At 44.7% G+C, this 26,799-nt stretch overlaps 1 protein-coding gene and 1 long non-coding RNA gene across 2 annotated transcripts in view; one reads left to right on the forward strand and one right to left on the reverse strand.

The window, feature by feature from the left end:
* LOC135255576 (uncharacterized) overlaps positions 1-25,105 on the forward strand; it is a 30,805-nt gene extending 5,700 nt beyond the window's left edge. The window contains exons 3-5 of the long non-coding RNA XR_010330194.1: positions 11,976-12,013; positions 13,167-13,267; positions 24,790-25,105. This is a non-coding gene — a long non-coding RNA (uncharacterized LOC135255576). The remainder of the gene's footprint in view (positions 1-11,975; positions 12,014-13,166; positions 13,268-24,789) is intronic.
* LOC135255574 (rhombotin-1) overlaps positions 22,679-26,799 on the reverse strand; it is a 29,563-nt gene continuing 25,442 nt past the window's right edge. The window contains exon 4 of the mRNA XM_064336924.1: positions 22,679-23,240. Coding sequence (XP_064192994.1) covers positions 23,135-23,240 — 106 coding nt within the window. The 3' untranslated portion in view covers positions 22,679-23,134. The remainder of the gene's footprint in view (positions 23,241-26,799) is intronic.

Below are 26,799 nucleotides of genomic sequence, written 5' to 3' on the forward strand. Positions count from 1 at the left end.
CAGTAACACAGGTGTGTATACTCACAGCAGGGGAGGTGTTAGAAACACAGGTGTGTATTCAGAGAGGTGGTGGGGTGTGTGGTAGAGTTGTGAGGACCACAGGATTGTGTAGAGGTGGGAGGTGGATAGTGATGTGAGAGACCAGGGCAGGTTCATCTCAATGAAGATGTCTAATGGGACTAGGAATGCACATTTACAATAATTCCTTTGATTGATTCATTTTAATGTTAACGAATGAATAATCGATAGTCATTGAGGTAAATTCCATTCTACACCTGCTGTAGCTGTTCCCCTCGTAACCCTAAATGTGCACCTCGCACGGCCCTCTACCCGCCCTGGTGAAGCATCGGCTGGTTTAGTGTCTCTTACACTCATAGGTGTGCAGATCCCAAATCAAAGATGAGTCATCACAGCATTGACGCTGGGCCCAAGTAGTAAGCATCTAGACATGACTTGCTCTGGGCTGAAATACACTCCTTTAAAAATTTGAGGAGGCACACTTTCTACCGTCGAGCTGCTTGCACCACACGTCTAAGCCCGACAGAGCAGGGTGCCATCGGTGTTAGACACAAAGGCGAAAGTGCTAAATCTTAAGAGCACAACTGACTTTGTACGGAGCTCAGCAGAATTCAGTTTTTCTTGACACATCGGAGAATACGTACATTTTTTCAGATTAAGTCCTCAGCGGAGAGTATTGCGTCTTTTAGCCCTTAAAGCCGCGGCGTAGCTCGGTCCAACCGCCTGTCACGTGACTGCCTCTGCTTTGCATTTATATTTCTTTCCTGCGGAAAGGGAGTGTGAGTCGTGCGTCAGGCGGCGTGAGTGTTTGATAGAAGCTGAAAGGGTATGTCAGTCTACTTGACAGCATGTCTTAACAGGTTTGGATTTGTAGCATAATCGTGTTTGGAGGTTTGGGTATTGAAGGTGACAGTAAGCTTCCTGCTGTTCAAGGTGGTAATGCATACGAATGACAGTGGCTGTTTGGCGGAAGCAGCCCAAAACGCGGTCCGCGTGGGGCATAATTATTTTGGAGGTCTTTATTTTAAATGGTGGGACACACCCATCCCTCCCTCTCTCGTGCCTGGGTGGGGGGATGGGAGGTTGGTGTGTAGACTGTGAAGCGCACACGTCAACTTAAATGCCGTGTTTTTTTGTTTTGTGTGCAAATCCCCTCCTTCAAAATGTCAGGGAGAGGAAGTAATTGAGTCGTCCTTCAGTCTGGTGGAGTGGAGCTGCGGCGTGGCGATGAGGCGGTCAGGGCGCTTCTGACAGGAAGAGGCTGGAGGAGGAGATGTCATGTGACGGCGGAGGGTGAGGGAGGGAGGGGCGGGGTTGGGAGTAGGGGATGTTCGGGCCCCTCTCCGTCCCGCGTGTTGGCCGAGGGTGGGCCTTAAACCCCACGCAGCAGCCAGGTGTGTCCGGTGCTGAGTCCGCTCTTCTGGACGCCTGACGCAGGCTTTTTCACAAGAGCAGCTGATAGTGGAACCCGAACCAACGCTGGAATTCATTTCTGAGAATAGTGATGATGGATGGGGTGAAATCAGGTATCACAAGTGGCGTTTCCCTCATTTATTGTCCGAAGTACCTCACTTAGTTAGCTCCTCTCGCCACATCCCCTCCGCACCACCTTCACGGGGAGAGTTGAGTTGAGTTGAGTCGAATGCAACCGCAAAAATTGTTGACGATGGCATTTGCAGTAAATGAAACAGCTCCTTTGGGCCAGCGTGGGGGGGGGGGGGAGTGTAGTGGCGGCAGAGGGTATGAAGGGGTGGTGGGGGTAGTAAAGGCAGCAGTGACAGAGCTGACTTCCTGATGGAGTGGCACTGGGGAGCCCACAATCCCCACTCTGCTGGCCAGGCTGGAATTTGCGCCTGAGAAGAGTTTAGCCTCCTGAAATCCCAATTGCTCTCAGCGGGTGGGGTGCCCCCATGCTTGTCCATGGCTTTAGTGACTGGCACTGTCCCGGGGCTCGGGGTCAGTGAAAGGGCACCTGAGATGGAATAGCTCTCTGGATAAGGTGCCTGCTTTGAGCGCTGCGTTTTAACTTTGTTACCAGCCGTTTCCACGTTCTCTCGGATCTTTTCTGTTATCCCGCGCCATGGGGAAACAAGACAAAGGGAACACCATAAGAGAGATGCTTATGTTGGAAAAGAACGTCACGCTGCTTTGAAATATGGTGGTGGATCCCTAATATTACGGGGTTCTTTTGCAGTTTCTGGTCCTGGGGCTATATAAAAGTGCAATGCATTGCTGAAAGGTTGAAACGGCAGCCAGAGATGACCAAGCCAGAAAATTTGAGAAAAAAAAGTAGGCTATATTGTAACTAGCTGACCATCTACACCTCCTAGTATGTGTTTATGTGTGACTTTACTACCCCATTAGAACTGTGAGTAATAGTCACATTTGTTTCTATTAATATTCATGGCTTCCACATTAAGTCTCTTCAGCTCTATTGACATTCTCTCTAAGGTCACACACGTCCACCCAAATGTGTGAACTTCAGCTCTAGTTTCTCTAGCTTCTTGCAGTGAGGAAATGATCATTTAATATCAGCAGTATCGCTGAGCTGGCTGGAAAAGTGAATCGTCCAGACTGGCCTCAAGGCCGTGGTGTGCGACTTCCTGATCGAAAACATTTAAACGTGACTAATGCCATTTACTCTGAATTTATCTCGGCTTTCCTCCCTTCAAAAACACAATTTATATTATAAGTCCAGGATTAGGACAGGTGAATGTTGGTTGAATTCAGTGTGTATCAATATTGTATTGTATGTGCGATCTCTCTGTTTATCACATCGCACATACATAGCTTTTTCTCTATCTCTTAGATATATAGATACTGAAGTCGCCACGCAGGTTAAGTAAGTGTTTCTCAAACTCGCAATAGACGGGGAAAGAAAAAAACAAGTTTAACAGTGAGAGAATTTCTCACCCTTCCTACCCTTCACATTCCACCCCTACTGAAGAATGGGAGTTTGCTCCCATGCCAGCGTTGCCCTTGTTGTTCTCTTATTAAGCTGTGCTAGCAGGAATGTGAAAACAAATCCACCCGGCCCCTCAGCTCCTGTACAGCTGCTATCGATATTTTCTGTACAGATCAAAGAAAGTGAAAATTGAATTTTTACAACCAACCAAGAAATATGATATGGTTTGAAATGATCATACTGCGCACACCAAACGGTATCAATAAACTGACATATTTAGGATGAACATGGAAGCATTTATCTCTCTAGAAAAATCCATAGTCTTTACTTAAAGCAAAGCAGAAAAAACACTCGAGCATCTGTTCTTAACCCTGGTTGGAGACAAAAAACTAGACTCGTTTTATGCTGCTCAAGAAACAGGTGTGGCTGATAAATACTTTGGAAATTATTTGAGGTTGTTGACACTGAACTGTTGTTGAAAATAAACAATGAAAGGGCATTTTGTTAGTAAATGGGAACTGTAAGTATATGTGATGCATCACACACCTTGTTGGTCTACAGCCCTGTTACTGAAATCATGGCCCTTGAGGTCCAAGAACTGCTGGTTTTCCACCCACCCACCCTACCTGGGAGTCAGGTGTGAATACAGTCTGGCCAATCAAGTAGCACTAATTGTTCAGTTAATTATCTGGGGCAAAGCAAACCAGGGCTGAATTTGGATTGCATTCGAATGTTCTTTATTCCCAAAAATAAATGCAACTTGATGATACTTATTATCATTATGTGTTTTCAGTCTTGGCGACTTTTATGCTCTGTTTTCTGAATCAGTTTGGAACCCCAGACTGATGAGGAAAATGGGGTGCACACCATCTACTGTTTCTTCTTTCTCAGTTTCACACCAAAATCCTGACTGTCCAGTTGTCTTCAATCACAGTCATGTTCTATGTGTGGACTCCCCTGCCAATTTGGGAGAACCAGAACATCAACAGCTGGTTGCTTTTTGCATTGTGGACTGCAGCTAACCGTTGGAGGAACACCTTTGGGCCCATGTTTTTCAAAACAAATTTTCACCTCCCCCACTCTCCCAAATTTTGAATCTTCAAAGGGCATCGGCTTCCCCGTGCCAGCTGCAGAAGTGGCAGGAGCACTGGGGCACTGCACCAGGAGCACTCCTCTGATGTACCTGCCAGTGACTTTCACAAGCAGCAGGCCGCACAGCACTGCAGGAGAGAGCAAGCGGCGGGTGTACCTTTGGCTAATGACAACCGCTAGCCTGTGTGGGCCAGCAGGCCAGTGGCATGGTAACCTGTTATACTCTGAACAAATTCGTTCCTCCCTACCCCATGCAGGAAGAGCCAACGGAGTGCAGCTGCTGTGGTCTTCTTTTCAAACTCGGTTGATGACGTAGCTCTGGCTCCTACCTGTGACACAGAGGCTATAGGGCCCAGCCTGCTCTTTGCCGACTGAGCCACCTGGGCCCCCTGATAAAGGCACAGCAGGTTTTCGTTAGCGGGCTCAGTCTGCGCGCTGTGGCGCTATCAGGGCTGAAAGCTTACGTGGCTTATTCCGGGCTCCACTTGTTCTGTTGAAGAGATCCCGAAAAGAGCTATTATGTATTAGGGGTTTGAAATGTCCTTCTATAATGGCAGCCAGCCTTTTCATTTATACGTCTGCATTAATGACATTATTATACCACGGGCTTCAGCCTCTCCACTCCCCTGCCAATTCTGTACGCGTCAGTAATTTTGTATCCATACAGTGCATGTTCTGATGAGGAGATGCTGCCTACCGGGGAAAATGGCTTGTAGTAATCTGAATCTTTGAAAGGCTTAATAAGTGAGAGAGAGAAGCTAGGGGTCCCTGCAAGTTCATGAAACCTCTGTGATACCGGGAGAGGCTTAATCAAAGATTGGATTCCTGCCTTAAGTTTCTGGTGGCGTGACAGAGGATCTCATGATTGAACCTTTGAAGCCGGCGATAAGATCATAGAAATGACTTTCCCCTTCTGTGCGCCAACATAGAGGGCCTCTTCATTCAATAAGCAGCGATTCTATCAAAAAAAAGAAATTGTTATATAAGGCGATCTAATGAAATACGTGAGCGCGGCGGTACGGGAGAACTTTGATGTAGTCATCACGAGAGCAATCATGAAAATATAGCCTGGCTCTGCACCATGCTCTTACCGTAACACCCGAGGTGCTGCCGGCCTGGCCACAAACAAATGTTTGCGTCCCTTACCCCTTAAGAATACCGAGCAGGGAGGAACGGATTGGTGAGATGCAATTTAGTCTCTGCAATATGCTTTAAATGAAATGCGATAAGCTGCGCCCAAGTCCTCTGGCACCCCGGAGTCCGATCAGCCCGTGGATTCCGTAATATTTTGGAGACGGCGCTCTGAGAATGAGACGGGAGCGTGAGGGGAGCATTTTCACACCTCAAATAAGGCGAAACGCCATTTTTCCAAAACCGGCTCTGAAATGTAGCCGCGCCGAATGCGGTTGGGTCTCATTGCGCGTAATGTCACCTTGAACACATCTCTTCGGGTGGTTGAAAAGCAGCCGTCCTCTCTGCTGACGATGAAAAGGACTCTGCTCTCGCAGAAAAGCTAGTGGACGGTCCGCCATGAAAACTTCTCACCATCTCCTCGCCAGCGCTGCCGTCTTCCGTGGCAACCGTTGAATAAAACATCGGCTTCCGGGCGGAAAGGCTGAAAGTGGGCTCGCCGTTACAAAGATGAAAACCCTCTCTTCTCTGGAGTGCCCGGGAGTTTCGCCTTGATGCATTTTACACTGGTCCGAATCCTGCATTGACAAGTTATTTGTGACCTGTGGAGAACTAAGACAGCGGCAGTGAAAATCAATCTTGCCCAAACCTCTCTCCTCCTCCCCCCGCGCCCATTTTCGTAGTGAATACCAGCGGCGCAAACAAACAGGCCCAAACAATACGATATACACCACATATCAATTACACTAAATGCTTCAGTATCTATACTTCACTGTCTCAGACACACAGTGGTTACAAGGCACACAGGCTGCAGAAAGATGATAATGGCGTTGCATTGTTCTCTACCATCTGGTGGCTAGATAAGGCTCGCCTGTACATAGTCGATAATAAGAACAGGCACGGGGAGAGCTTGGTGTTAAATATTTCCTTGGCCCATGAAAAAGGTTCCATTAAGTCCACTGACCCCAATTGAATATTAATGAGCTAATTAACAGATTTAGTGTTTCTACGCAATTTCTGGAGGGGCACTTTTTTTTTTGGAGTGCTATTAGTTTTTCTAATTATTTTTTGCACTTTTTATAATTGAATCTTTGTAGCTGCCAGGATCCCATGCGTGCCTTGGCAAGGAGGAAATTATTTTAGTTTTTTTATTTATTTTTTTAATTAGGCTACTTTTGGTCTGTCCAAAACAACAACAAATGTTGGTCTGCAGTATGTGTTGGTGCTCAAGATTTTTTTGTTTGTTTTTTAATCAACAGGCTTCCTGCTCCAAAATTTTACATTTTAATATTTTAACTCCAGAGACTAACGCACTGCATACATTAGTGAATGTGCAGGCAGGTACACTGAAGTATCAAATTTCAAAATAGTAATCACTTGGGTTGCAGTCCACTGCGCTATTTGGCAGGAGTCACGGGATCAAATTGGATCTGAAAGGTGGTGGTGATAGATACTCTAATCAGCTGATGAACAGGGTGCATTGAGTGACACTTCTCTGTGGGGAACTGAAGAGTACAATTACTAAGAAAGAAAAGGTTATGCAGGTAACCTTGACTGGATAAATACATTACATAATGTATATTTCATCACATTCTCTGTTGTACAGTTGGGTTAAGTGCAACAAAGGGAGAAAGTTCCAGTCGGTTCCTGTAAAGCCATCGACATTACCAGAAAATCGGAACATTTATTCACAGGTTAGAAAATGCCATTAGCAGAGTAGCGTTAGGATGGTAAAAAGGAGCTCATATAATCCATAGAATGTGACCTTAGGGTGTTTTTTTTTTTTTTGTTTGTTTTTTTTTTTTAGCAGCATGGCTTTGAAATACTCCCGTCGTGATTGTCGACTGACTTCAGTGCAGTGAATTCAGGCTTCGCCTTACAATTTATTCAAAACAAAAGTAAAGTCACACAGTGTTATATGGTGGGATACAGAATGTTTCATGTTGTAGCCTACATCCTCATCGCAGCCAGCAGCTCTTTTATGCAGGGGTTAATGCATTATTCTTAGAGCAATTTCGTTATTACATTAGCGCTAACGGTTAAACCCCACAGAATGGGACTTTATTAATTCACATTAATCAGCCTCTTCAGAAAATACTGTCGGCGTTGAATTTTAATTGATTGTTTGGGATGTGGGCTGGAGCTTGGATTCATGCATGCGTTTTATCACTACAGTATTGATCTTATAACCCATTATTGGCATTGTATTTTCAGCTGTTTTAATTAACCTCTGGTTTATTGTGGAAGAAAATTGCCTCTGGAAAATACAGAGGATAGTCATCCCTTTTCTTCTGAATAAAAGCCCTACGGTACAAAAACAGCGATGATCAGTAAATCGTGTCTTCACGGAAGTGCTTTTCGGTAAACCTGCAGAAAGATATATTTAGTGTATTTAAGAACTACCTAAGGCAATACATCCCGGAACACAAGAGTTTCTGTCTTTTGTTGTTAATCACAGGCGCTCTTCCCCTGTGGCAAACGGGGAAGATTGTTTAAAATGATAGTGAATATCTTAGCACAGGAAAATTAGTCTCGAGAGCTTTCAACTCGCATCCTACAAATTAAACTATTTTTAAATGTCTCCGGCACTCTGCAAAGCCACTTTCCACTGCACTGCTTCGCACAATAGCCTGCAATCCCTTAGCGATATGCAACGACAATCGCTCAGCAAGCACGTTAAGGGGTGTTTGAAAAACGGGGCCTTACGTGGTGAGGAGAACCTATTTTCTTTTAGCCAGGTGGAGTCCATACGGTGATTACAAAATAGTACAATTAAATAATAGTAGCACATTATTTGAAGCGGCGGTGGAACACCCACGCACCCGCAATTTCTTTCTTTTTTTTACATTGTGTCAATGCATATTTCGGCCTTGCTCCTCTGAATTTGAATCACCCTATTTAGTTGTGAAATGTGAAATATTACAAAGCTTGCGCGATAACGCGCAGTTACTTTTCAAAAGCGGGGGGTGGAATGTAAAGGCAATAACTTTTTTGATAACTGAAATGTGATTATTATTTCATTATGCTATCTTCAAGTTATTAACTTTATTTTATTTATATCTAAAATCCAATTCCTTCCAAATAAAAGCATCCATTTCCCGTGGTTACTTCACCAATATAACTTAGAGTAATGAACTCATTTTGCTGTTGTATGGAAATTTTGGCTCATTACAATAATTTTGCCTGGTACACCAGCCACACAATATTAAGAGAAAAGCCCCACAGTCATGAGCCAGGTTATTATGCTATACATCACAAACTGCATTAGGCTAATAAAAGCTGTCACCAAAAGGTTGGAAAGTTTCAGTGTGTGGCCCACTGGGTTAATATATTTTCTCCATACTGTAGATGGAATAGCAATATCTCAAGCCATATTGTAACTGCTTGCTGGAGCCCTGTTTTTCTGCCAAGTATAGGGATTTCAACCATTCTGTAATTTAACCCGTTTAGATGCATTTTCCATCCTCAAAGCAGCACCCAGAGGCCTACAATACTTTCTTATCAACCTACAAAGCCGCTCAGTTTTTTCCCCCCTGCTCTGACTGTAAGCAGCAGCCTTAGGAGTGACCGTTCACTGACTGATTGATTCACTGAATGCCTCCCCCAAACTGAGGGTAGTACCCTGTTTTACCACTAGATGACAAAAAGGCTAGCTGCAACCCATACAGTACCATGTCAACTGTAGTGTTTGTCCCCTCCGACTTAATGTGTTTGTTTTTAAAGAAAAAAATAGAAAATGAATGCAGGAATGTTGTGCAAGCCAATCATCTGGTGCATTCTATATATTCAGCCAAGGATGGATTCTGACAGTTGTTCTTAAATGGACATTTAAGTTATAAGAGGGGGTAAGAGAAATTAAATGAGCAAAGAATTAGGTTGGGGCAATATGGCCTAAAATTCATATCACAATATATTTTTATTAATTTTGGACGCTATATGATATCGTTCTGCTTATTTAAACAGAACATGCTTTAAAATGAATACAAGACTCAGGGCTAACTGTTCTCTGGAGTTAACTATGAGGTTATTGTTAAATAACCGTTATTGTTTTCATGTTAAGAGGGAAGCATACACCCACATGTTTTTATTGGCTAATTTTTATTGGCTGACTTAGCAAGCAGTGATGCAATTGGTGTGACGTGTGAACAATGGGCCTCATTCTCAAAACATTTCTTAAATTATTCTTACTTTTGTTCTTAAAAATGTTTCCACTAAAAAAACCATTATGGGATTTATGACACACGTGCAGACCAGTATGCATCCCAGGTTTATGAGATGATGAATGCTGACTGTTTGTAAATTTTATGCGTAATCCTGTTCACGTGATTTTCATAAGGAAACAGCCATGAACAAATACAGATAAGAAAAAAATGATGAATGCCGAAATGTTCTTGGAAACGCTCTTGCACACAGTTTACGATCAAATGTGATTGCATGCATGTTTTGTGAATGAGGCCCAATATCTTTTCCAGGGCTGGACATTAATGATTTTTTTGTCAGTGTTCTACTTCCCCCAGGTACATTCCACTGGCCCAGTAGCAATAAATAAGTATAAAAACGCCAATCAACAGCACTGGTTAAAAAAAGCATTCTGATAAAAAAACTATTTTTCCATAATATGCCAACTCACAATAATAATACAATTAATGTACAGTATGCAGTTAATAATTTCATTGTGACACTAGAAGCAGGATGAAATAAGACACAAATTATGTTTTGGTGCTCTGATTAAAAATACTTTAAAAAGAAAACCCAAGGAGCGATTTTTGTTTTAATTTTCTTATGTTGAGCATGCTTGCTAAAGCATTTTGACTTTTCATTCAAATTAAGTTCTTTCTCTTTGAATCTGGTGCTACCAGGTTGGTGAAAACAACTCTTTCTCTTCGACCCAGATAAAACTGACTTGCGGTACTGGCCCGACTGGGTTAAGTGACAAATCAGTTGGCCAATCTCTTAGTGGCCCAGGGCCAGCGGGCACTCCTTATTTTTGTTTTATGACCAAAATAGTTGCACTGACACTCTAATGTAACCATCAAAATCCATTCTTTACTGGTATGGAAGATATATTGTAGCCAAATTCATATGTTGGCATGTTCTGTATTTCGACCGGTATACCATATATACTGCCCATCCCTACAAAAAATGTAAAAGAAACACAATGGTTCTTTCAATTTAAAATGCTTCACAGTGCTTAATAGTGAAACAGAATGCACCTGATGATTGTACCACACAATTTGCCACACAACTGCAATGTAGTGGCTATTGATAGCTAGACACGCTTTCAGTGAGCAATAATATAAAAAGTCCACACAAAGAATATTACCATACAGTAAGATCCAATATAAGAAGGACTTGTAGTTGTTTTACTGTAACACTTTAAAGAAGCATACTTGGGACTTATCATTCCTCCTCACCTGATATTTCAAGAAATATTGCTGCAATTAACTTTTTTCTTGCGTGTGTGTTTGTTTCCCATGGTTACAGGTCATACATATTAACTTATGAAATTATGGTGTGATTATTTTCCTTTGCTTTCATAAACTTAAATTATTTTAAACTCCTGGAATTTTGAAAACATTTCTAAACTTGTATGAATTTTCTGAAGTATTGTTGTTACGGTGTAAAAAAAAGTCTTTGCTTAATCAACTTTAATTATCACCGCATTTATTATGTAGAGAAAACCATTCATTAACGGAAGTTTAAGAAGCAGGCGCTCGTCTTCAAATTAAATATAACACTGTATTTTTAATTGCTTAATTTTCATGTAGCCAGCCGCTCTGTGCTCGATGGGTCCTTGTTTTTCTCTTTGGGGAATGTGAAACGCGTCTGTCGTTGACGTTGGAGTCCCTCGGAAGACGTGTCAATGGATTCAGCAGTAATTGCCGGAGAGCATGTATCATGGGGTACGAAGCTGTATGGTACCCGCACTTGCGAAGAAAGGAATGAAAGTCACAATGCTGTTAGTCAGGTTTGGAGACAAAGCAACAAACTACGATAATTGTTTTGTGGGCTGCCAATTGGCGATAAGTGACGATGGTGAAAGGTTTTGCTTTATTTTGCGCAATGCTTTTAGCTGTCAAATACCAGCTCTGAAACCCACTAGATGTTTCTCAGTTGGGGTAATCTTTGGTAACAATCAATTACAATACATTCGTCCCTTTGTTCTGGTCCTAATAGCTCCTTTCAATGCACATCGTGAGCACTGTCTGGTGAATATACACTATTTTCCTTTTAAACATCTTAAAATATGCATGGGGAAGCATAGAAGCACTGTGTGAAGGAGGGCCCATCATCAAATCTGAAAAACATGAATTCAGTTGAGGGCTTCCTCTGTTGGAGAAATGGAGGCCTCCCATTCTCAAGATTGAATAACCGTGTTGGACATTGTTAGCCCATCTGTTCTGGTTTAAGTCATGTTTACAATGCAATGAATTTCTGCAGCAATTCAGTTGCATTCTTACCCTTCAGTTTTGTCGATGAGCAAAATGGCAGCACTTGATGCCCAGTCCTGTCAGTCTGTGAGTTTTGCATTGCTAAAGAGCCAGAACAGGAATGCTGGTGGGAGAAAAAAAAAATTGTTTTTATTAAGGTGTTATGTTTGGAGGTGCGTTCCACCAGTCATTTGACACTGTGAATATTTAGCAGTTAATTTAGAGACACCGAGGGCCCCTGAAGTTTAAGGCCGCCGGCTTTAGGGAAAATTTGGCAAATGGAGCACTTACCACAGCATTTCATGATTGCATTGATTGCATGATTGCATGTGACCCCCATCATATCTGCTTCAGAGTACCAGTGCTGTGTGGCTTACATTACACTGTGCTTGTTACAGGAGTACAGAGTGTACAGCTACCGCTGCTCATCCAGAAGGTCAGTATTGCATCACCCAGCCTAAACAAACATACCGCTCTCCCATCTTCTGTCAGTAACAGAACTGGGGGTTTATTAGAGTGCTTAGTTCATAAGCAGTTAATGCTAATTTACATGCTTCGTCACCTTTTTGTCTTTTTTTTCTATCACCGATTTGGGTTTGCACAGTGGCTATTAAACAGTTTCACTGAAGATTGGAGACATCTCACTCTTATTGCTAGCGTCGATTAGAGACATGTCTGTTGACAACAGTCTAGCCTGTGTGTGCACTTGCCTTTATGAAGCTAATGCAATGGTACTTCAAGGAACCCTGACTATCGGATTTCCACCCTACCTGTGGTGGGATTAGAGCAACTGGGTCTCAGCACTGTGGACTCCTGATCATTGCATTACCTTTAGCAAGTGCTTTTTCACATTTTTACTTTTTTCACATGGTATCAGTTTCTGCAGCTGTGTATATTCAGCTTATATACTGAAGCCTTTCAGGTTGGGGACCTCGCACAACGGAATCAAACCTGCAACCTTTGGGTTACAAGTCCAGTTCCGTAATCATTATTCTATTCTGCTACCCCTGTAGACTGGTCAGTCAGATAAGTATGCAGCCGAGACCAAGACTTACCTAGCCTTTGCTAGTAGTCAGTATCATTACAAACTGAGATCATTGGTAACATGCATTCCAAGCTGAGGGACTGCATGCTTGTTTTTGGCCTGCCATTCCCATTGGTTGTGGGTGTGGGTGAGATCGAGTGTGGGTGGGGAGTGGTTGAGGGGTCGACCAAGTGTAAAAACTGAGCAGTACATCCACAGATGTTCTATATGACCAGATGGTCAGCTTCTGCATTCCTTCTGTGTTCTGTTCTTCCTTCTTCTAGAAGGTTCCAGTTGGTAGTAGGAGGATTTGGTTCTGTTTATATCACTGCCTGGCAATGGATGCTCTGTGTTCAAGCAATCTTAATGAATATTCATAATAAGCCCAGCGAATCAGAACGCTTTTAAGTTTCAACAAAAGCGGAGACAGATCTCTCAATGTTAGGAGCACGGAGCTGACCATCTGGTTTAGACCATCTTCTTCGCTCCTCAGTTCCTGGGCATTACCAGTCAGCCGCACTACTGAACTTAATGTTCCACAGATTATGCAATTATTTCTGTACAGCGGCATCCTACGGTGGAGCAAAAGGCCATTATCCGAGCGGCTGAGACCGTGGAGCTCATCACAACTCCTGACCTTTAAAAACACTCAGCGATGGATTGCAGGTGAGAGTTTACAGGAATCAATTTTTATCTGTTTTTAAGGTGCAGTGCCCCACCGAACACTCAGTCCAGTGTGAAGAATACGCTCAAAATAAAAAAATAGATAAATAAATTGAAAAATCCCGACTGTTAGAGGTGAGTGGGGATTATAAAACGCCCGATGGGCCTTTGTGTGTCTTTTACCTGCAGATTAAAGAGACTGAAAAGGGGGAGGCTAGAGTGTAGCTCTTAATCAAGGTAGCAAAACAAAGACCACACGCACTCCCCAAAGGTTCACATCAAAAGGCAGGCTCCTCTTTGTGTGCTTATTAATCTGTTAAAACACAGATGGTTGGCTGCCTCAATTAATTAATCATATATGAGTCATCCCACACCTGCTGGTGAAAAGCATGTCATTGCTGGGTGGCTGGTTAATTGTGTATTTCCTTTACCGTGGGGTTTTGTGGAGAGCGTGATTTCAGCCTGGGCTTCCCAAACCGGGTTTCTCAGCAGAGCGCTGCAGAATGAACCGTCCCCTCGAACCCGGGCGACACTGCAGCCGGTTACGACAACCGGCCACGGTCAGCGCCGGCACTGTCACGATTCGATCCCGGGCTGCGGGGCCCGTCCCGTGCACTGAAACGATGAGTTACCCACCAACCTTTACCGGATGAATTCCCCAGCAGCCCCCATAAGCGCTTACTGGCTCACGCATCTTTGGCAGTACTGCAATCATGATTATTACTGTATGTATTATTGAACTAAACAGGTGTATGTATAATCCGAACCCACAAATAGCCACTGCATTGTAGTTTGGTGTTGTAATTAATGCGTCACAAATTAACCATTTTATAGAGATGGGGGGGGGGGGGGGTTCTTGGCCACAAGGTAATAATTTCAGTGGGCCTTGAGATTTAAAAATGTGGGAACCGCTGAATTTTAGCCGTGTGTCTGGGCAGAGATCTCCCGACTCCCTCCTCCAATGCTAATTACGAGGGTAGGTTTTGGAATTCATTTAAAGCTCTTAATTGGGTGGCAGAGGGGCATCAAACGCAGCGGCGCAGATATGCATATTGCGCATATGCGTCTATTAAAAAAATGAAAGGGGTTTCTGCTTTGAATTCAAATTACTTTATAATTACCCTTTAATTTCGCTGATAGCGAAGACACCGAGGCAGAGTGCTCGTCAACAGTTTGGTAATAAGAGCGTACATTCTGTGCACTCTTTGAGCGCTGCTGCTCTTCCTGGATGTTGACCACTTAGAATCGAGGTGGGCCTAGTGCTCCTCCCTTTCAAAATTTTAGCTCTTGAGCTGCAGGGCTAAGCGTGTAAGCCCGTGCAGGATGTTTTCTGTACTGTGGCTGACTGCAGACATCCCTTTCGCTTGTTGTTCTTGGAGTGTAGTTTTTAGCATGCCTGGCATTGTGCCCCTTTTTACACTACACCACCCAGGATCCTCCTCGGTTAAACCGTCTTTGAATAATCACCTTGATATGAAGGTTTGGCCACTCAACAGAGTAAAATGAATCCTCCCTCTCATGGCTATTTTTTTTGTGTGTAAACCCATCCTCCTCCACTGGAAAAAAAAAATCCTCAATTAACATCCTACTGTATGTCTTGGTACGGTTCACACCATATGGAGCTAGGAGGTGATCAAAACATCTTTGGAAAGTATTGTCACCTTGTAAAATGTAATTAAATTTCCAGGAACGCAGCATGGCGCCTGTTTAAAAGATTATAAATAAGAGGGGAATAATAAATATAGGCGTGGAGCCCAAACCACAGAGGGGGTAGATTTGCAGTCCAGCAATAAAGTTATGTGGCAGTGGGTACCCCTCCCCCCCCACCCCCACCCTAGTGCGCTCCTGTGTTGCCCAATACCTTCCACCCCTCGCAAAAAAGGCGAGTCTCCAAAGTCCCTATAAAATGTGCTTCTCTGTCCAGATGATGTCATAGACATGTTTATTTTCCTTTCAGATTTTATTTCTAATTGACGTTTTCCATAAAGGGGTGGCACAGAGGCAGATTAAAGCTTTTAGGCCAAGGCTGGCCAGCACACACGTGCAAGAGCAGCGACATGGCCGACTGTTTCAGCTGGCAACGGCCCACTCGCCTCTGTGTAAGCCGCCCACTGCCTTGCAGGTGGCGCTGCTCTGAAAAGCATTGACTATTGCACATTCAACTTTCTTTTTACTTTACATTCCCTGATTGACATGGGCTTTGGATAGTATATTATTTATTTATTTTAACGGTTCAATAAGAGATTATTCCGTAACTTGTCCTTAATCAAACAACATGTTCAGTGTTGTGAAAATTGGAATCTTTGTAGTGGCTGTCAAAAAATGGCACCGAAATCATTCAGGCTGCCCTGTCTCATTTCTCCCCATAATTGGTTGTGCCATTAAGATATTTCATCTCTCAAATGCTGTAAGTGACTTTGAACTTTTCGATCAATTAACACATTAATTGATTTACTGTTAAGTGCGCTGCATCGGGAGGAAAGTGATGGATTTTTATTGTGCAGTAACTGGTGCGTCGTCTTTGTGCTGAAGCCTCTGCATTATGGAGGCCCTCTCAGGAGAGCCTGGCCCTGCTCCTGTTGAGAGGTGGTTATTGACTGAAGCATGGGCGTGCGGAGGACTCTGGAGGTTAGACACAGCTCCGGAGCGAACGCTGCTTCAGACGTGGCGTAGCCGGGGATGACTCAAATATGATTGAGTACACCGTTTATGCATTAGCCCAGAGCCCCTGCTCGGGCAACGATCTGGCAACAAGCGTGCAGCTGCGTGGAGGAGCAGAACGCGGGCATTCGGACCCAACACGCCGACCCCTTGGAAACGCTCTCGAAGCCCTTTGATGTTTCAAGATCAACACCTCTTTTTGACCTTCTCGAAAAGTACCTTCAGGCCCCCTCAGGGTTCTACTAGTATTAAATATAAACGTGTGTGTGTGTTGGGAAGGGGGGGGGGGGGGGTGGGGGGGGGCGCTGCTTTAATGTAAAGATGAACTCAACCAGCTACAATATATACCATACACCAAGATCATCTCTTTCCCACCCCACCCCTTTTTTTTTTTTACGAGAAAATTGCACATCTAATGAAATCCAATTTTATATTTCATTTCGAGAATCACAATAAACAGAGAACAAGCTGTAAATAAGCTTTTCAAAAAGCTGATTACCGAAGCAATTTATTGCCAAGTCCAGGGATGAGGCAAAATAGAGAGAAAAAAGGGGGGGGGGGGGAGAGGGAGAATAAGAGGGAATGAAAACGAGTGAGCGAATAAGACATCATAAGAGTGGGAGAAAGAGAGAGTGAGAGAGACTGAATAAGGGATAATAAGAGATGGATGGAATGCTAGAGTGAGAAAAGAGAATTGGAGAGGGAGGGAAAGAAGGGGCGAGAGAGAGGCACATGGAGCTATTGGGGTTGTAAGGCTGGGGGAGGTGACAGAGAGAGCCTAATTTTAAAGCCTTTTTCTTCCTGGGCTACTTGCCTGCTGTGTTATTAGCAGGCTGGTTAGAGAAGGAGCCAATCTGATCAACTTATTTTCATGTACAAAAGCTTCATCCTCCACAGAAGACTGAGGGAAAAAAAAGGCTTTTTTTTTTTTTTTGATTGAGGTCGACCCGGCATCTATTAGTGCGGCAAATGAAGTGGAATCCAAGACTCCTCCATAATAAAGATCCATTTTCATTGTTCAGATACGTTTCCGCACAACACGGCTCTCTCAGACCCAGGGCTGATTACAATAATGACATTTTCCAGCCATAATAGTACAAATGTTCCCGGCAGATAGGAATTACACGGCCATCTTTGTGTCGGCGAAATGAGTATCGCTCGCTGGTCCGGAGTCCGGCGGCAGACCAGGGCCGTCGTGCGGGGGGGGGGGGGGGGCTGGGGTGGGGGGGGGGGTTACGGCAGATCGCCTCCCGCTTACCGCCGTATCGAATCGTTCTCTGGCGCGCCCGGGTCGTCGGATTTCAGACGGGTCGTTCCCACGCGTTGTTTGTCCGGCGAGTCATGTCATGTGACGTGACGCGGTCTGCCGGCTCGTCCCCGGCCGTGCCGCTCATCCCCTGCGCTCTGCGCGTGCTGAAGACGGGCCGGGCCCTGCGTAGAGGGCACGCCGTTAGTTTGTGACACGAGGCACCGTGAGAGATTTTTTCTTTGTTTTTTTTGTCGTGTGGAAGTGGCGGAGCGTCTTGAAGCGCTCCCAGCGGCGTGGCTCTCTGTCTTCGGTTACACGCTAATTAAATTAGCGCCGCTCTTCTTGCTCCACAGCCCCAGTGGCATCACTCTGACCACGCCTCGGGCCTGTCAGAAATGCAAGTCCCCCCCCTCCTCCTCCCACCCCAAGGCAGCCGGTTATATACGCCCAAGAAGAGAAGTCTATTTCAGTACAGTGTATTTTTATAAATAATTTGAGTCTGTAATACCACAGGAGAAGTGCAGTGCACAGCTTATTTGGCTGTTGTGTAATGCGGAATTGAGAATCAGGGTTTCTCATTTTGGTCACTTATCCCTCACTGTAAAGGCCTGTAACTCCCCATTGCTGCAGCAGCGGATTGGAGGATACATTTCAAAGCGGCAAATAAAAAATTGGCTAAACTTCAAAATTAGCACTTCAAAGTCAGACATGATTTGCAGAAATGGGGGAGGGGGGGAGGGGTGTTTGAAAGTATGTGCGGTGAAGCAGGGGGTGGGGGTTCAGAAATATAACAAGCTCTGCATATAGAACTTAAAACCAATTTCTAGGCAAATTGGTTCAATTTAAGAATGAGATCACAGACTAAGCAAATCCCTTTTAGGGCTGGTTTATACAATTTTGGGTAGTTATTTGAGCTTTGAAATGCATTTCTGTAGTGTGTGTGTGTGTGTGTGTGTTTGTGTGTTTGGTTTGTAAATGTGCTATGCTACTTGCGGCTGCTTAACCCTCTCATGGATTACAGTACTGCCAACTTTATTTCACGGTAAAATGAAATCACTATTCCTAACATGAATAATGTTTCGCCTCTTTTTTTTCTTTTTGTAGACCCCTGTGAATACATTTATCATCAGGCTATTTCATATATAGTTGCTGTTTTGAATTTTATTTAATTCAAAAATATATTTTCTGTGTCAGTTCAAATGTAGACAGGTTTGTACAGCAGTCCCTATTTCTGTTACTTCATTAAGCCCTCAAACCAACCCAAACTAATTCTGTGTACATGGCACGCAGTAAAAAAAACATTCCTTTGTAACTGACACTTTTACTGACATTTGCTGAATTTCACAACTTTCTCACTGTTGGACTACTGTTCTTCAAACAGAGTAATATAATTAAAGGATAATTAAAAAAAAAAAATGCACATGCAAAAAATTGCTAAAAATATATGCCTACTCCTGAAGTGAAACATAAACCGGATCTTTATTAATTTGAGTAAAAATAGGTTGCGCGCACACGGGCGCACATTTGGAATAAAGCGAGCGCCTAGGCGCGGTGTTCTGCTGAACCCCGGCAGCAGCCTTCAGCGCCAGGCCGTGTGTCTCGGTTGAGGTTAACCCATTAGTCCTGAGCCTGTTTTAATGAGAGGAGGCCTGGTGCCACGGCCAGGCCAGGCCAGGCCACACCACACCGCTGCCAGTGGCTCCTCATCTGGCAGTCACACCCCGGTGAGGCTCGAAGGACAGAGTGGTGAGGGACACAATGTCACACAGACAACCGCTCGCACAGATACTGCCCCCACCCCCCAGGCCTAACCACTGCTCCCCGCCTCCACCCAAACCGCTGAAACCCCACCTGCCCGCTCTGGTCCCTCTCTCCCCTCCGCCGACCCGGGGGGGGGGGGGGGGAGCATTAGTCACGTTAAGCAAACAAGACACACTTTCCATCTCCGTTCTGATACGTTTATGGCTGTCTAAACCGCGCTGACAGAATAATTGTAATTATTCAGCGTGAACAATTTATTCGCATAATGAATCCAGTCGCCATGGCGAAGATAATTAGTCAGAGAGGAAACCGAGAGGGCGTCTTGGGTAGGGGAGAGGAGGAGAGACGCGGACGGACTCTGCTGTGCTTAGCGAGGTCGCCGCACCCTCCACCAGGTGGAGAGCCACGTGGGGGGGCAGGGGGGGGGGTTACTGGGCAGTACCTCAGCTCCAGAGAGGAAGAGAGGAAGCTAATGGAGACAAGCCCTCTAACAGCTCATCACCCTCAGCTGCTGCAGAACACGGGGATCTGGATCTGTGCTCGGCACCTCTGTCTCATCCTGAGCTACCGTACAGCTGTTGCTTGGGCGGAGTTTACGGGAGACTCGTTCCGTTTAGCCGCCGAATTATGAAACGCCAATCCTGGCCCCCCTGCCGTTTGGCCCCAGAGAACGGCGTGGGCCCAGAAGAGCGTTCGTTGATGCTGGGTTTATTTGTCAGGCGGTTCTTGTGTGTGTGTGTGTGTGTGTGTGTGTGTGTGTCTGTTTGTGTGGGTGTGTGTCTGTTTGTGTGTGTGTGTGTGTCTGTGTGTGTGTGTCTGTTTGTGTGGGTGTGGGTGTGTGTGTCTGTTTGTGTGTGTGTGTGTGTGTGGTGTGTGTGTGTGTGTGTGTGTGTGTGTGTGTGTGTGTGTGTGTGTGTGTGTGTGTGTGTGTGTGTGTGTGTGTGTATGCGTGTGTGTGTGTGTCTGTGTGTGTGTGTGTGTGTGTGTGTGTGTGCTCGTTTTGTGCTCCTGTGTGTTTTGGGGTGAGGTGGGGGGGTCGGGAGGTTGGGGGGGGCACACAAAGGCGCGTGCAGCAGCAGCAGGTCTGAGGCTGCAGCTGTACCCCGGTGCGGCGAGGTCTGTTCCACTTTTTATTTTCTTTCTCGCCCGGAAAAATGAGCAATGGCGCCCGCCCCGCGCCGAAGACCCAACAGCCCGCCTCCGTAAATCAATCCAGGAGCCGCAATTAAAAAGTGCTCTTATGTGTCGTAATTGCCGTCTCGCTAATCCTTTATTTGCACACCTGCCGGTGAGTCTGAATTTTTAATGAATTTCTAATTAATGCACATCGCAACACTTGATTTATTTGTTAGCAAATTGTGCTGCTGGTCTGCTTCCCGCCGGCGCGAGAGCTCGCGGCGTATCTGCCCAGAGCCAGGCTCCGCTTCCCCCCCGGCCCTGAGGAGAACGCGCTGAATGGCTCTTGTGTGCCTCCATTATGTAAAGAAGGGCGGTCGGCCTGCACGCGTCGTCCTTGCGCGGCTGTAAATGCCGCGGTTGAGGCGGGTGAGGATGGGGGGAAACATTAAATGTTTACGATAATTTGGAAGTTGTTCTTTGACGGTCCTGTAACCTTGGCACGCGCGTAGCCTTAGTCACCTTGTAGAACACCCAATACACGCATCTGTAAAACTGTATGACTTTATTATCACAAGAGTAATTGCCGCTGTATGATGTTTTTATGCATATAAAGCCCCCCCCCCCCCATGGAAAGGCTGAAACCACATCTGGATCGCGCTCACAGTGCTATTTGGCAGGCTCAAGACACATATTGGTCTTATTCAGAGCTCCTAAATATCAGTCAGAAGAAACCCAATAAAGCCGGAGCCAGTTTCTGAAATTATTCCCTCATTTTGGGAAAAGGTAAATGAGAAACAGTCCTTGAGAACAGTGGCGAGTGCAGAAAACTTAGAAATAAATGAGGGATTGTAGCATTGATATGGAGAAAACGATTCTCATACAATCATTCTTATACAGTCATCAATATAGGCACCTATAGAAGCTCTTCATTGAGTCAAGTTCATGCAAAGTACAGTTACAAGCACCATAACCGCAGGTGTCAGTCCCGCTGGGAATAGGTAGCAATTAGTGATAATGGTTGGTAGCACTGCTTGGTATGCTAATGATCATTAACATGTACATGGGTGACCAAGAAGTGTATTCAACTAATGGCTAAATCTGAGACAGCTGTACTTGTGTGAAATGAGAGTTCAGTCCCTTGAACACACAGGGAGTGCCTATGCACAGAACGCATTTGAACAGCTACAAAACAATGCAGAGTAGTTTTTTTAAAATTGTGATTATAATGCCAAAACGGCGTGCGCATGAAGCAGTTGTTTTGTCGAACCTAGCCTGTTCTGACACAGCCCCCAACAGATGACATTGGAACTGACCTTGAGCACAAGGTTTCCACTTTGAGCTGCACGCTGCGTGAATCTGTGTGTTACAATGGTCTACAAAGTAAACAATGAAAAAAAGAAACTTGCGCAATTGCCTACTGCCTACTGTTGTTTATAAAGGAATGTTCAGAAAGAAATAATTGTTTCTCTGTAATTAATGTTTGTCTTTTCAACACAGTGCAGTTCTTTCATAAAAAAAAAAACATAAAAAAAGAGAGATTTAGAGACTTAAAAACACAGCGGGTTTAGTTCAGTAGCAGAGTCGCGCTGGACGTTCTTTAACCGAAATCACCATACGCTCCAGGACCCCAACTGCTTTCCCGCTCAGATTTCCATTGCTACAAATGAGACTAATTGCTTTAAATGGCGGAGGCTCTGCAGAGAGGCACTCCTGCGGTTTGGAACCATAGAAACGGGAAAGGCTACCAAGAGATGAAAATCAAATAGAGACAAAAGATTGTGGTCTCAGTGGCAATTCCGCTAATTGCAGGCCTTTATACATGTATGCTTTAAAAGCTATTCAAATCGGGTGCATTAGGCAAAGAATGTCACCTCTTCTGGGGCTCGAATGCGCAGTCGTGTTTTCCTCATTTTTGATGCCGGAGTGGTTGGCTGAACTAACATTTTCATATTTAATTCAGGGAAATCTTAGCCAGACTCACACATTAATGTACTCTCTGTGGCTCAGAGTCTTTGTATGAATTGCACTAACAAACAACATCCTTTTTAAAAAAATTTAAAAAAAGTGAGGTTCACCAGTCACAGTATGATTTTTTTTGAGGGAAATTGATAATAATCGAACTCAAACTACTTTGGATTCTTCAAAGAAAATGCACGTTTTTGCCTTTCAGTAAACAGTGTGAGTGGAAAAGCATGTGGCTGAAAATGCTGCATTTAACAGCCAGTGTGAAAATGAGCTGCACTGAACTTCATACACTGCGTCAGGACTGGACGCAGACAGAGGGTTATGTGTAGATCAGGGTTATTAGTGTACGGACGTGTCGCTTATCAGCGCGCTGACAGAAATTCCACTTCATGTAAAGCTGGATTCATTTTACACAGAACCTGGCCATTCTGTACCTTAATAAATACAATTAAAAGAGTTAAAGTTTAGAAAAAAAATTTTTTTAGGTGAAATATAACCCAGTTTTTTAAAAATGAATATTTGAATAGCATATCCTGCTTTACAAAAACTTTTGAAGGAGGCTTTTTTTTTTCAAACAGAGCTAAACAAATGCATCAGCAAAAAGTGTGGCCTCTGCAAATAACTATGGTTTCTGGGGGATAAATAAATGACTCGCCACGAACATTTAAGAATCTTTAATTCACACTAGTAATAAAATTGCATTACATTTTCTTAAAATAAATGTTCCAGTTCATATATACAGAAAAAACAGACTGTACAGACCCCCAGAGGAAAACGGCCCCCAAAAGAGGAAGGGGGCAGGAGGAGGAGGGGTTGGGATGGGGGACAAATCCAAAAACAAACATCACAAACATACAGGCAATACGGTGCTCAGCCAAGCAGGCACAACTGTACATCGAAAATTTTGTAACTGCTCAGTGTTGGAGAGAGGGAGGGGCAAAAGGAAGAAAAAAAAGTATTACATTTACAAGAGTCCTTGGGGATGGGTAAGGATTAAAAAGTATTGCAGGCAAGCAGACAGATGCCCCTCACTCTGAGTGCAGCAGTGCATCCGTCCAGAGTGGGAGTGGGTGTGGGTGTGGGAGTGGGAGTGGGGCCTCCCCCTCCAGCTCTGGCTATTGAACCTGTGTCTCGAAGCTCCCGTTCAGCTGCCCCTCCTCATAGTCCATCTGGCACAGAATCATGTTGTTCTTTAGGAAAAACTTGTCTCCCACGCAAAACCTGCAAGCAGACACAGACGCACGTCACATGTTAGCGGGGCGGCGGACGGGCACAGCCGCCCGGCTACGTCCGCGCGGGTGCCATTTTAGCGGTTCGGCTCTGCTCTGTCCATCTGTAGGCGCCGCTCAACGCGCTTCGTCTGGCTCCATCGCTACGGTCTCTGCATCAGAGCCGTGTTACGGTGTGAGCGCAAAGTAGCGGCGTTATTTTACATGGGATTTTGCATTGAGGTGTTTTTATTTGGACCCAGTGGTGTTTTCAGAGCACACGAGGGTCCTGGCACCCAGTGAGACCACACTTGCCCTCCCAGGCCTGGCACATTCATCACACCCGTTTCCTAGGAAACCCAGCTACGGGCGCCATGTTTCGTCGATGCCAAATGTTGCAAACGCGCCGCGCTTTTTTCCTTTTGTTCTGAGAAAAGGAAAAAAACAAAAAGCAAAAAATGTTTACGGTTTTAAAGATAGCTCGCTTTTATATACGGACAGAAGTGGAGATCTTGGACCTGTGGGCAGGAGAGGAGTAAATGGACACAATGAGCTGTGTGTGTGTGTGTGTGTTAGTGTGTGTGTGTATGCGTGTGTGTGTGTTAGTGTGTGTGTGTGTGTGTTTGTGTGTGTGTGTGTTAGTGTGTGTATGTGTTGTGTGTGTGTGTGTGTGTGTGTGTGCGTTAGTGTGTGTGTGTGTGTTAGTGTGTGTGAGTGTATGTGTGTGTGTGTGTTAGTGTGTGTGTGTGTGTGTATGTGTGTTAGTGTGTATGTGTTAGTGTGTGTGTATGTATGTGTGTGTGTGTGTTAGTGTGTGTGTGTGTGTGTGTGTTAGTGTGTGTGAGTGTATGTGTGTGTGTGTGTTAGTGTGTGTGAGTGTATGTGTGTGTGAGTGTTAGTGTGTGTGTGTGTGTTAGTGTGTGTGTGTGTGTTAGTGTGTGTGTGTGTGTGTGTGTGTATGTGTGTTAGTGTGTATGTGTTAGTGTGTGTGTTAGTGTGTGTGTGTGTGTGCGTTAGTGTGTGTGTGTATGTGTGTGTGTGTGTGTGTGTGTTAGTGTGTTAGTGTGTGTGTGTGTGTGTGTGTGTGTATGAAGGGCCACAGCCAGTCAATTCCAGCAGGCACCCCAGCGTAATTTGTAATTATGAGCCCATTTAAAAGGCCATTGGAGGGTAATACAGTTGTATGGAAGGGGATGTGAGCCTGACCTTCTCCATCCACACAGGGGAGGAAATGGCTAAAGCACAGTGTGTGAGTGTGTTGGTAGGGACCCTGCGGCTGCATCGGGGCTGTCGTGGCAATTGAAACCTGTTAGATGCAGTATTATTTGGTTGTCATTTTTTTTTAATGCAATTTGTGTCATGTATTTACGTAATGCCAATTTGAACTCATTTCATGAATTATTATTTTTTTTTTTTAAATCCCTCTTTTTCCTCTCCATTTTGATACACCTATTGAGTGACCAGCATGCCGCCTGCATCCGGCACAGGGAGCACTGAAGCTGTAGTCTGTCCTCTCCGAATCATTTTTCAGCACAAGCCTGTTATTATATTACACTTTACAGGTCATACCTCCGTGAGAACCAGCAGTGATTGGAAGGGAAGTGCATCTCTTACTGACAGCACAAAATAGCCCGGGCACCTGCTGCATGGAGGCACTGATGCCACGGTAACCGGAGGTACTCTGGCCAAATGAAACCCACAGGCAGAAACCTGCATGGTCTGGGCTTCAGGACCCCCCAAATGAGCCCCCCAAAATATAAACACGCTACTTACGCCATTCACCACGCAGAAACGAAGGAAAGCAAACGAGACCATTATTTATGAATTAAAAGTGTATTTTTTAAACGGTACCCATTAAACAGACTGCAGTTAAATTGACCTCTGAGCTGCACTTACTCTTTGCTGGTGTAATGACTGCATAAGTTCTTTTTTTGAGTGAAAAAGAGCCTTTCTCCGTATCTCAAATTTGGGGATGCTAAATGATAACCACCCAACCCCCTCCGAGACAGCTGAGATTATGCTCAGAATGGGGAGCGTGATGCGCCCCGAATGTCTTTCAGCAGCCGCTGACTGCAGGAAGCGGACTCCTGGCCTGCGCACCGCGGTCTGAGCCTCAAACGAGCGCTGCTGTAAAGCGCCTCCCGAGCTCGGCGCAGGCTGAAATCTCACACGTGCAGGCTGAGATCAGACCTGGGTTTAACACCTTAGATTGTGCAATGCGCCAAGTCCTTCTGGTGACAATAACACTCTTAAGACTGCTTTACATGCTGTGGGTGTTTTTTTTTTTTTTCTTTTTTAAGTGTATATATATATATATATATTTTTTTTTTCTTTTAATAATTCTTGAGCTTGGTGTTCCACAAGTGTGAGGTGCTGCTCTAAAACCAATTTAAAAAATCAGTCAGTATTGTAAACCCATGTAATAAAAAAAGAGTACTAAGCTGAGAACAGACGGAAGTGGTGTACGTTTATGGCAAAAGTGTGTTCATGAAGGTCAATTTAATCCATCCACATAGCTTTAGCCACAAAACAACTGAATCAGAATGAGTGGAGACTGCAACAAAAGAATCGAAATGAGTAAATAAGTGGAGAGGAATAACTAGACAGCCTTCTATCAGCCAAGCTGGGCACTGGGATCCCATGTCCGTGCTGAGTGCACACGCCGGTATCGATGGCCAGTGGGTGGCACCGTGCGGCTCAGAAATCAACACTAAGGCCCAGGATCACAGCACGTGGAGCGTTTCCAACCCCTCGCTGTGATTTATAATCAGAGCAATGTGGGTCACACTAGATCCATGTTGGGGCCACAAAGGTTACAAAATAACCAAATAGATTAATAAATAAGCGTCAAAATGGAGCATTCGTTCAGCAAGGAAAGATTCATGTGGCAAAAGGAGTGTTTGTTTTAGAAAACGGCACTGAGCATTTATTAATATTTTTTTCATGTGTATTTTTTTTAAACTCTGTAAATGGCAGTCATTGGTGCAGAAGCCACGTGAAATTAGCCAATGGGAGCAGGCAAAGAACTGAGGCGAGTAAATCGTTAGGGTCTGGGATCCGGTTATCACCCCAATACCGCGACACATTGCCGAAAACTGATCTGATTGAAACCAGATTCCAGTACGGGCAAAATTGTGAACTGAAGGTTTGAATGAGATGCAGCAATAATGTCTCCAAATATATGAAGTTATATTATATTAAGTATAATACCTGTAAGAGGCCAGAGGATTTGAGTGACGCAGCATAAGCAGCAGAGGGACTTAAATGCTGGGGTTCGACAGAGCCGGGCTGCGAGGGCCCAGACACTCACAGCCCCGACTCCCCAACCCAAAAAAAAAACTCCAAGTGATGTGGGCGGCTGTTTTTAGCGATGGACAGCTTCTCTTTTCACTGAAGGCTTATTTTCCGGTCCTGAAAGTTTGAGCGGGCTTTCCCCCGGCCTGGCAGCTGTGTCACTTTGTTAATACACAAGCCACAAGCTAAAGAGAAGTATGCTTTCCCCCCTTCATAAGCTTTCAATATTGGCACTATGCCACAATACAACAACAAAAACCGCGTTCAGGCTTCAGAGT

This window comes from Anguilla rostrata, chromosome 5 (genome assembly GCF_018555375.3).
Source record: "Anguilla rostrata isolate EN2019 chromosome 5, ASM1855537v3, whole genome shotgun sequence".
In the NCBI taxonomy this organism is placed as follows: domain Eukaryota; kingdom Metazoa; phylum Chordata; class Actinopteri; order Anguilliformes; family Anguillidae; genus Anguilla; species Anguilla rostrata.